At 43.5% G+C, this 12,129-nt stretch overlaps 1 protein-coding gene across 1 annotated transcript; it reads left to right on the forward strand.

The window, feature by feature from the left end:
• Window positions 1-203: 203 nt before the first annotated feature.
• Window positions 204-11,887, forward strand: LOC133976740 (polymeric immunoglobulin receptor-like). The gene is made up of 8 exons (XM_062414938.1): window positions 204-317; window positions 1,000-1,314; window positions 2,109-2,435; window positions 2,568-2,708; window positions 6,817-6,870; window positions 7,554-7,649; window positions 7,780-7,817; window positions 11,691-11,887. Exons 1-8 carry the CDS (start codon window positions 275-277, stop codon window positions 11,736-11,738), a joined length of 1,062 nt encoding a protein of 353 aa, XP_062270922.1. The 5' UTR covers window positions 204-274; the 3' UTR covers window positions 11,739-11,887.
• The last annotated feature ends 242 nt before the right edge of the window (window positions 11,888-12,129 follow it).

Below are 12,129 nucleotides of genomic sequence, written 5' to 3' on the forward strand. Positions count from 1 at the left end.
GTACTTTACTGTAGTACAGTTAGAGGTACTAGTACTTTACTGTAGTACAGTTAGAGGTACTAGTACTCTACTGTAGTACAGTTAGAGGTACTTGTACTCTACTGTAGTACAGTTAGAGGTACTAGTACTTTACTGTAGTACAGTTAGAGGTACTAGTACTCTACTGTAGTACAGTTAGAGGTACTAGTACTGCAGTAGAGGGTTGGGGGAGGAGCAGGATTATAAAGGTCTTGGCTCATCAGGCTGAAGTGGTTTCTGTATCAGGATCTGGTTCATGATGCATCTCCTTCATCTTCTGCTCGTCTTCATCGTATCAGGTGAGCTCTGGTCACCTGACCGTCTCTGTTGTTGGAATTATTGTGTTTCAATGTAATATTTATTTATTTGTAATTATATTATTTTCTATGTTAATGTTTTTTAACAGCTGATGTTTATTTCCTTCATTTTACATTTGAGGTTATTTATTACAGCTGTAGCACTAATTCATCTTTTATTAAGCTTAAACATGAATGATTCAGTTAATGAATCACTGAGGCTCCATTACAGTCAAACACCGGCTAAATATCAACAACACATAAAATATAATACAATTAATAAGTAATGAAAATATAGAAGTTAAAGAATCAGTGAATTCTGCAACAAGCTCAATAATAACAATAATAATAATAAAAGTAGAATCAGAGTTTCTGATATTCACTGAAAATGTTGAAACTTTGTTGATGTCAGAAAGTAAACAGACAGATGTTTCTGAGCTCATAGATAAATATTAACAACTGAATTCACTCATAAGATGTAAAAGTAGATGATTGTCTGTAAAGGACTTTGATTTCACTAACTTGCGGGAAAAATGCTGAACAAATAAAGTTGGATTAAATATTGCATAATGACACTTTGCATGCAGCAGTAACGTGTTGTTGTGTGTGTGTGTGTGTGTGTGTGTGTGTGTGTGTGTGTGTGTGTGTGTGTGTGTGTGTGTGTGTGTGTGTGTGTGTGTTTCAGGTGGAGCTCTCTGCAGCATTCCCATCTTCACCAAAAATGAAGGAGAACATTTGTCTTTCGGATGCTTCTTTAATTCTTCTGAGAGCAATAAGTTGTTCATCAGGAGGGGGGCCGGGGGGGAACAGCTGCTCCTGGAGACCGGCGGCCTCACAGCTGAGAGCGGCAAATACAGCATCAACTACGACTCAGATATCAACCTGTTCTATGTGAAGATAGAACAGCTGGACCGGTCGGACTCTGGACGGTACCGCTGCGGTCTGGGCAACGCTGCGTCTCCAGATCCACTACGAGAGTTTGAACTCAGAGTCACAGATGGTGAGATATATATTTATATATATACATATATATATATATATATATGTATATATATACATATATATATATATATATATATATATATATGTATATATATATATACATATATTATAATATATATACACTGTACTCACAGCTCAATGATAATAAAGTGACAATAATAATAATAATAATAATTCACATTTAAGAAGCTGAAACCAAGAAATGTTTGAATGTTTTACTGGTGAACGAAACAACTGATTATTAAACTTGTCGTAGTGAATTATTGTTGCAGCAATAATAATAATAATTAAAGCTGCAGGCAGCGATGACACAGTGAATAAGAAGTCAGTGGGATTAAATCTGTAGGAGGAATTCATTAAAGTACGTGGTGAATATGATATGATCACTTATCATGAGATTCCTGGAAAGCTCAGTAAATGAAATGTTGTTTCTGCAGAAGAGACGATGATGAAACGCTGACAGCAGTTTATCGTTACAGTTAATGAGTCATGGGGGGGGGGGGGGGGGGGGGGGGTCCTGTAAAAACAGGGTGCGACAGGATTAAAGACATTTAAAAATAAAAGAAAGAGGAAGCAGCAAAAAAAGAAAAGAAGGAACAGAGAATTCAGATTCATTGAATTCACATTGACGTCATTAATGTGTTTAATTCAGGTTGTTTGTCTTTAAATCAGCAACACACACATTTATTAATGATGAACACATTAATACAGCTGCTGTGTGTTTTATCTAATGTCTGATGTCTGATGTCTGATGTCTGATGTCTGATGTCCTTCTTCTTCTTCTGTCCTCAGTGATGTGTGATGCAAACTCCACTCTCAGCTCAGGAGTCAGTGTTTGTAGTGAAGCTGTGAGTTTCAAAGTCAGATGCTCTTTTCCTTCCGCTGGACTCTTCCCTCTGTTCTTCTGTAAGGACTCATGTAGGAAACAGGACGTTCTGATTGAGACCAGTCAGAGCACAGCTGAGAGAGGCAGATACCGGATCGACTACGACAAGAACGGAGTGTTTTATGTGACGATTGCAACCCTGACCAAGTCTGACTCCGGTCTGTACAGCTGTGGAGTCGACAGAACATCTGCTTCCAATCCATGTCTGAGGTTTGAGCTCAGAGTCACAGATGGTGAGTCTGATACCTGAAGGGTTAGGGTTAGTACTGATCCGTCTCTTTATGAGAGCCATAATAACTTTTCATATCCGTGTCATTGATTTCACTTCACTGATCCAAACATGACTCTGCTGCTGTTTCTATCAGCCAATCAGCCGCTCTCCAGTCCAGGGATGTGCATGCCTGCCACAGCCCCCCCACCCGTCAGCACCCTTCCTGCCACAGCTCCCCCACCCGTCAGCACCCTTCCTGCCACAGCCCCCCCACCCGTCAGCACCCTGCCTGCAGGTAAGCACAGCTATGACACTGCCGGTGTTTGGGACACAGTTTGTCTACTGGAACTGTTCAGTGTCAGTAACTGAAGGTCCATGTGTGCTGTGAAGCTTTTATACTGCATACTAACCATACTGCATACTAACCATACTGCATACTAAACATACTGCATACTAAACATACTGCATACTAAGCATACTGCATACTAAACATACTGCATACTAAACATGCTGCATACTAAACATACTGCATACTAAACATACTGCATACTAAACATACTGCATACTAAACATACTGCATACTAAGCATACTGCATACTAAACATACTGCATACTAACCATACTGCATACTAAACATACTGCATACTAAACATACTGCATACTAAACATACTGCATACTAACCATACTGCATACTAAACATACTGCATACTAAGCATACTGCATACTAAACATACTGCATACTAACCATACTGCATACTAACCATACTGCATACTAACCATACTGCATACTAAGCATACTGCATACTAACCATACTGCATACTAAGCATACTGCATACTAAACATACTGCATACTAAGCATACTGCATACTAACCATACTGCATACTAAGCATACTGCATACTAACCATACTGCATACTAAGCATACTGCATACTAAGCATACTGCATACTAAGCATACTGCATACTAAACATGCTGCATACTAACCATACTGCATACTAAACATACTGCATACTAAGCATACTGCATACTAAACATACTGCATACTAAACATACTGCATACTAAACATGCTGCATACTAACCATACTGCATACTAAACATACTGCATACTAAGCATACTGCATACTAAACATACTGCATACTAAACATACTGCATACTAAGCATACTGCATACTAAACATACTGCATACTAAGCATACTGCATACTAAACATACTGCATACTAAGCATACTGCATACTAAGCATACTGCATACTAAGCATACTGCATACTAAACATACTGCATACTAAACATGCTGCATACTAAACATACTGCATAGTAAACATACTGCATACTAAACATACTGCATACTAAACATACTGCATACTAAGCATACTGCATACTAAGCATACTGCATACTAAACATACTGCATACTAAACATGCTGCATACTAAACATACTGCATAGTAAACATACTGCATACTAAACATACTGCATACTAAACATACTGCATACTAAACATGCTGCATACTAACCATACTGCATACTAAACATACTGCATACTAAGCATACTGCATACTAAACATACTGCATACTAAACATGCTGCATACTAAACATGCTGCATACTAAACATACTGCATACTAAACATACTGCATACTAAACATACTGACAGTGATTTTAATGATGCAGCTCATACATCAATAGAGAGAGTAAACAGGAGTCCAGGATGTCGTGTATTGAAAAGGTTTATTTACTTTATGAAGGAGAAGTGAATGAATGATCAGTACGTGTTATGTTCTCCTTCATTTCTGTAGTTTCTGTCCTCCAGGTCTTTAAACACACAGATAATGAAACAGGATGAGCCCAAATATGGGCAGATCCAACAGATCTACAATAAACAGAATTTAGTCTACTGGTCTATAAACAAAACTTGTTTAGACCTCACTCAGGACCTTTGTCCTCCATCCCACACAAACCTCTGACTCACTACCTTTACCCCGTTCAGGGACAACAGTCAAACACATATCTGACCTCGGTTGCTATAGCAACACTATCAGAAAGCTTCCTGTTTGTCCCTAAAGGAGCAGACTCACTGCTCACCACTATCTCAAGAGGAGACAGTGTCTGAACCCAACATGTGGTGTGGCCTTGCTATGACCTTTGACCCAGTGCATATTAACACTTACTGCATACTAACCATACTGCATACTAACCATACTGCATACTAAACATACTGCATACTAAATATACTGCATACTAAACATACTGCATACTAAGCACACCGTACACTAAACATGCTGCATACTAAACATACTGCATACTAAACATACTGCATACTAAACATACTGCATACTAAGCACACCGTATACTAAGCATACTGCATACTAAACATGCTGCATACTAAACATACTGCATACTAAGCATACTGCATATTAAGCATACTGCATACTAAGCATACTGCATACTAAACATGCTGCATACTAAACATACTGCATACTAAGCAAACTGCATACTAAGCATACTGCATACTAACCATACTGCATACTAAGCATACTGCATACTAACCATACTGCATACTAAACATACTGCATACTAAGCATACTGCATACTAAACATACTGCATACTAAGCATACTGCATACTAAGCATACTGCATACTAACCATACTGCATACTAAGCATACTGCATACTAAACATACTGCATACTAAACATACTGCATACTAAGCATACTGCATACTAAGCATACTGCATACTAACCATACTGCATACTAAGCATTCTGCATACTAAACATACTGCATACTAAACATACTGCATACTAAGCATACTGCATACTAAACATACTGCATACTAAACATACTGCATACTAAGCATACTGCATACTAACCATACTGCATACTAAGCATACTGCATACTAAGCATACTGCATACTAAACATACTGCATAGTAAACATACTGCATACTAAACATACTGCATACTAAACATACTGCATACTAAACATACTGCATACTAAACATACTGCATACTAAACATGCTGCATACTAAACATACTGCATACTAAACATACTGCATACTAAACATACTGCATACTAAACATACTGCATACTAAACATACTGCATACTAAACATGCTGCATACTAAACATACTGCATACTAAACATACTGCATACTAAACATACTGCATACTAAACATACTGCATACTAAACATGCTGCATACTAAACATACTGCATACTAAACATACTGCATACTAAACATACTGCATACTAAACATACTGCATACTAAACATACTGCATACTAAACATACTGCATACTAAACATACTGCATACTAAACATACTGACAGTGATTTTAATGATGCAGCTCATACATCAATAGAGAGAGTAAACAGGAGTCCAGGATGTCGTGTATTGAAAAGGTTTATTTACTTTATGAAGGAGAAGTGAATGAATGATCAGTACGTGTTATGTTCTCCTTCATTTCTGTAGTTTCTGTCCTCCAGGTCTTTAAACACACAGATAATGAAACAGGATGAGCCCAAATATGGGCAGATCCAACAGATCAACAATAAACAGAATTTAGTCTACTGGTCTATAAACAAAACTTGTTTAGACCTCACTCAGGACCTTTGTCCTCCATCCCACACAAACCTCTGACTCACTACCTTTACCCCGTTCAGGGACAACAGTCAAACACATATCTGACCTCGGTTGCTATAGCAACACTATCAGAACGCTTCCTGTTTGTCCCTAAAGGAGCAGACTCACTGCTCACCACTATCTCAAGAGGAGACAGTGTCTGAACCCAACATGTGGTGTGGCCTTGCTATGACCTTTGACCCAGTGCATATTAACACTTACTGCATACTAACCATACTGCATACTAAACATACTGCATACTAAGCATACTGCATACTAAGCATACTGCATACTAACCATACTGCATACTAAACATACTGCATACTAAGCATACTGCATACTAAACATACTGACATACTAAGCAGACTGCATACTAAGCATACTAAGCATACTGCATACTAAACATAGTGCATACTAAACATACTGTATACTAAGCATACTGCATACTAAACATACTGCATACTAAACATACTGCATACTAAACATGCTGCATACTAAACATACTGCATACTAAGCAGACTGCATACTAAGTATACTGTATACTAAACATACTGACATACTAAGCATACTGCATACTAAACATACTGCATACTAAGCAAACTGCATACTAAGCAGACTGCATACTAAACATACTGCATACTAAGCATACTGCATACTAAGCATACTAAACATGCTGCATACTAAACATGCTGCATACTAAGCATACTGCATACTAAACATACTGACATACCAATATCTCGTGTCATTTTGTGAATATATTGCTGAGTTGTGTGTTTATCGTTGCAGCTCCTCACACGGCTGCTCAACACTCTGACACTCAGCAGCAGAGTCAGACAACAGGTGAAGTTCCTCCTTCACACTTCTATCATCTTCCTCCATGTTTCAGCTTCTGTTGTTAGACACACACATACATTGGTGGTTTGTTCACATTTAATCTGTTTTCATGCCTTAATTTAGAGAGTAACTGGCAGAGAGAGAGAGAGAGAGAGAGGGAGAGAGAGAGGGAGAGAGAGAGGGAGAGAGAGAGAGAGACACACACACACAGAGAGAGAGAGAGAGAGAGAGAGAGAGAGAGACAGAGAGAGACAGGGAGAGAGAGAGAGGGAGAGAGAGAGAGAGACACACACACACAGAGAGAGAGAGAGACAGAGAGAGAGAGAGAGAGAGAGAGAGAGAGAGAGAGAGAGACAGAGAGAGAGAGAGAGAGAGAGAGAGAGAGAGAGAGACAGAGAGAGAGAGAGAGAGAGAGAGAGAGAGAGAGAGAGAGAGAGAGAGACAGAGAGAGAGAGAGAGAGAGAGAGAGGTGAATGACCTGCAGCACAGTGAACATGTGGCTCCACATTTAATCTCATTTAAAGGTTTTACAGATTAGTATCTTCTGATCCATCAGAATGATTCGAGCTGCTTCTGATGTTTCAGCTCATATGTTGGTTCATGTTAGTTAGTTATGACTCTAACAGAGCTGTGATCAGCTGATCAAAGCTCTAACAGGGTAAATAAAGCAGCTCTAACATGTGCTGCAGGTTTCCTCCTTCCTCTGGTTGGGTTCCTGCTGGTGCTGCTGGTGCTGGTGGCTGGATCTCTGCTGCTCTACAGGAAGACAAGAAGACACTCCTGTGGTGAGACTGTCTGCTCTGTCATTCAATGTTTATTTCATTATTAGATCATTTACACATTTATTATTATTATTATTCATTTATTCATTTAGACAAACAAACAACTACTTTAAAAAAGCTTTTTCTTCTACAGAAGTGAACGCTGCAGAGTCCAACAGTGAAAGTATAGAGGTGAATTTAACTGTTATCACACACACACACACACACACACACACACACACACACACACACACACACACACACACACACACACACACACACACACACACACACACACACTCACACACACACACACACACACACACACACACACACACACACACACACACACACACACACACACACATCATAATAAGCAGAATGTGATTTGAAGCATTTAGTGTCATAATGAGCCTGGTCTCTCCTAGCTTCTTTAAAGAGGTTTTCTCTAGTATAACAGCAGTCTGTCTTCTGGTGTTGTTCCCCTAACTTTTAAACATGCAGTGGTGCAGCCCCTAATTAAAAAGCCTGGCTTTGACCGCAGCGTGCTGGCTAATGTTAGGACCAAGCTGCCTTTTATCTCAAAAGTCTTGGAGAAAGTTGTTCATGCTCAGCTAAAGTTGTTTCTGGATGAGCATGATGTCCTGGAGCTCTTTAAAACTCTGCATAGCACTGAGTCAGCTTTATTAAGGGTCTTTAATGATATCCTGCTAGCAAATGACTCTGGTACTGCACTGGAGTGGCTCAGATCGTATCTGGCTGACAGAAGCATGAGTGTGATCCTTCTGAATCCAGCTCTGCTCCGCTGCCGTATGCGGTTCCACAGGGGTCGATGTTAGGGCCCCTGCTCTTCTCGATGTTAGGGCCCCTGCTCCTCTCTCTGTATTTACTGCCACTGGGCTCCATCCTCAGAAAGCATGGCATCTCTTTCCAGTCAGATATATGAGCCGCTGAAAGAGTTTAATGCTTTCTGCCTCACACCACTTCTGGCTCGTCTGGAAGACATCAAAGCCTTTTTAAATGTCAACAATAAGCAACCACAGTGACGGCGTTCGGTCCCAGTGACGGCGTCTGGTCCCAGTGATGGCGTTCGGTCCCAGTGACGGCGTCTGGTCCCAGTGACGGCGTCTGGTCCCAGTGATGGCGTTCGGTCCCAGTGGTGGCGTCTGGTCCCAGTGATGGTGACGGCGCTCGGTCCCAGTGGTGGCGTCTGGTCCCAGTGACGGCGTCTGGTCCCAGTGATGGTGACGGCGCTCGGTCCCAGTGGTGGCGTCTGGTCCCAGTGACGGCGTCTGGTCCCAGTGATGGTGACGGCGCTCGGTCCCAGTGATGGCGTCTGGTCCCAGTGATGGTGTTTGGTCCCAGTGACGGCGTTCGGTCCCAGTGATGGTGTTCGGTCCCAGTGATGGCGTTCGGTCCCAGTGATGGCGTTCGGTCCCAGTGATGGCGTTTGGTCCCAGTGATGGCGTCTGGTCCCAGTGATGGTGTTTGGTCCCAGTGACGGCGTTCGGTCCCAGTGATGGCGTTAGGTCCCAGTGATGGCGTTCGGTCCCAGTGATGGCGTCTGGTCCCAGTGATGGCGTTCGGTCCCAGTGATGGCGTTCGGTCCCAGTGATGGTGTTTGGTCCCAGTGACGGCGTTTGGTCCCAGTGATGGCGTTCGGTCCCAGTGATGGTGTTCGGTCCCAGTGATGGCGTTCGGTCCCAGTGATGGCGTCTGGTCCCAGTGATGGCGTTCGGTCCCAGTGATGGTGTTTGGTCCCAGTGATGGCGTTCGGTCCCAGTGATGGCGTTCGGTCCCAGTGATGGCGTCTGGTCCCAGTGATGGCGTTCGGTCCCAGTGATGGCGTCTGGTCCCAGTGATGGTGTTTGGTCCCAGTGATGGCGTTCGGTCCCAGTGATGGCGTTCGGTCCCAGTGATGGCGTCTGGTCCCAGTGATGGCGTTCGGTCCCAGTGATGGCGTTCGGTCCCAGTGATGGTGTTTGGTCCCAGTGATGGCGTTCGGTCCCAGTGATGGCGTTCGGTCCCAGTGATGGCGTCTGGTCCCAGTGATGGCGTCTGGTCCCAGTGATGGCGTTCGGTCCCAGTGATGGCGTTCGGTCCCAGTGATGGCGTCTGGTCCCAGTGATGGCGTTTGGTCCCAGTGATGGCGTCTGGTCCCAGTGATGGTGTTTGGTCCCACTGATGGTGTTCGGTCCCAGTGATGGCGTTCGGTCCCAGTGATGGCGTCTGGTCCCAGTGATGGCGTCTGGTCCCAGTGATGGTGTTTGGTCCCACTGATGGTGTTCGGTCCCAGTGATGGCGTTCGGTCCCAGTGATGGCGTTCGGTCCCAGTGATGGCGTTCGGTCCCAGTGATGGCGTTCGGTCCCAGTGATGGCGTCTGGTCCCAGTGATGGCGTCTGGTCCCAGTGATGGCGTTCGGTCCCAGTGATGGCGTTCGGTCCCAGTGATGGTGTTTGGTCCCAGTGATGGCGTCTGGTCCCAGTGATGGCGTTCGGTCCCAGTGATGGCGTTCGGTCCCAGTGATGGCGTCTGGTCCCAGTGATGGCGTCTGGTCCCAGTGATGGCGTTTGGTCCCAGTGATGGTGTTTGGTCCCAGTGATGGCGTCTGGTCCCAGTGATGGCGTTCGGTCCCAGTGATGGCGTTCGGTCCCAGTGATGGCGTCTGGTCCCAGTGATGGCGTCTGGTCCCAGTGATGGCGTTTGGTCCCAGTGATGACGTTTGGTCCCAGTGATGGCGTTTGGTCCCAGTGATGGCGTTTGGTCCCAGTGATGGTGTTTGGTCCCAGTGATGGCGTCTGGTCCCAGTGATGGCGTCTGGTCCCAGTGATGGCGTTCGGTCCCAGTGATGGCGTTCGGTCCCAGTGATGGCGTTCGGTCCCAGTGATGGCGTCTGGTCCCAGTGATGGCGTCTGGTCCCAGTGATGGCGTTCGGTCCCAGTGATGGCGTTCGGTCCCAGTGATGGTGTTTGGTCCCAGTGATGGCGTCTGGTCCCAGTGATGGCGTTCGGTCCCAGTGATGGCGTTCGGTCCCAGTGATGGCGTCTGGTCCCAGTGATGGCGTCTGGTCCCAGTGATGGCGTTCGGTCCCAGTGATGGCGTTCGGTCCCAGTGATGGTGTTTGGTCCCAGTGATGGCGTCTGGTCCCAGTGATGGCGTCTGGTCCCAGTGATGGCGTTCGGTCCCAGTGATGGCGTTCGGTCCCAGTGATGGCGTTCGGTCCCAGTGATGGCGTCTGGTCCCAGTGATGGCGTCTGGTCCCAGTGATGGCGTCTGGTCCCAGTGATGGCGTTTGGTCCCAGTGGCCCTTGTCAACGTCTCCTGCTGACTTCGGCAGATTATTTAAAGCCAACAGTCTCAAACTTGGGTTTTAAGATGGAAAGTGATTTTAAATTAAAACTGGTCTTAAAACCCATATTTATTCCATGTGATAATAATAATAACAAATAAATAATACCAGTACTACTACTAATAATAATCATAATAACAATAACACCAGAGTGTCCATGCCAGGTCTGCCAGACTATGTAAACGCCTCTTCCCTCAAACCATCAGGAATAACACAGTAAAATGCTTCTACTGTAGTATACTGTAGTATACTGTAGTATACTGTGGTATACTGTAGTATACTGTAGTATACTGTAGTATACTGTAGTATATTGTAGTATACTGTAGTATACTGTAGTATACTGTAGTATACTGTAGTATACTGTAGTATACTGTAGTATATTGTAGTATATTGTAGTATACTGTAGTATACTGTAGTATATTGTAGTATACTGTAGTATACTGTAGTATACTGTAGTATACTGTAGTATATTGTTGTATACTGTAGTATACAATATACTACAGTATACTACAGTATACTACAATTTCGTGTGTTTAATGAGGACACTGAGCAGCTTTTCTTCTTCAACCACATAAAACACACTCAGCTGGTCTGAATAATCGTCCAATCAGCTCACAGAGATTGGAAGCAGAGAAATGATGTCACAGATGTTAGTGATGACCTCATGGTTTTAAAATGATCAATAACTAAAAATAAATCTGATCTTTTCTTTCAGTGTGCCACATTTCAACCTGCAGCAGATCCTCAGCAGGGCCCAGTCTGAAGATAATGACATCATCATCATCATCATCATCAGTGTTTCCTGTTTTAAGCGTTGTGGCGCCATCTGCTGGTTCAATGAGAACAACTCTGCTTCATCATCATCATCATTAAATATTAAATAAATAATAAATGAAATTAAATAAACATGAATCTGCCTTTTCATTATTTTTCTGTCTACATGTTCATTACATCATGTTGGCCTGTGTCACCCTAACCCTCTGAGACCCGTCCTCAGGGTGCAGAGAGACCCGTCCTCAGGGTGCAGAGAGACCCGTCCTCAGGGTGCAGATAGACCCGTCCTCAGGGTGCAGATAGACCCGTCCTCAGGGTGCAGATAGACCCGTCCTCAGGGTGCAGAGAGACCCGTCCTCAGGGTGCAGATAGACCCGTCC

The sequence above is a fragment of the Scomber scombrus genome, unplaced genomic scaffold (genome assembly GCF_963691925.1).
Source record: "Scomber scombrus unplaced genomic scaffold, fScoSco1.1 SCAFFOLD_214, whole genome shotgun sequence".
Taxonomy (NCBI): Eukaryota; Metazoa; Chordata; class Actinopteri; order Scombriformes; family Scombridae; genus Scomber; species Scomber scombrus.

Excerpts from the sequence above, each read along its gene's own strand:
- LOC133976740 (XM_062414938.1), top strand. The coding sequence starts at position 275 with ATGATGCATCTCCTTCATCTTCTGCTCGTCTTCATCGTATCAG. Across the intron at positions 2,436-2,567 it reads TGAGCTCAGAGTCACAGATG|CCAATCAGCCGCTCTCCAGT; the intron begins GTGAGTCTGATA and ends TGTTTCTATCAG. Across the intron at positions 7,650-7,779 it reads GACAAGAAGACACTCCTGTG|AAGTGAACGCTGCAGAGTCC; the intron begins GTGAGACTGTCT and ends TTTCTTCTACAG.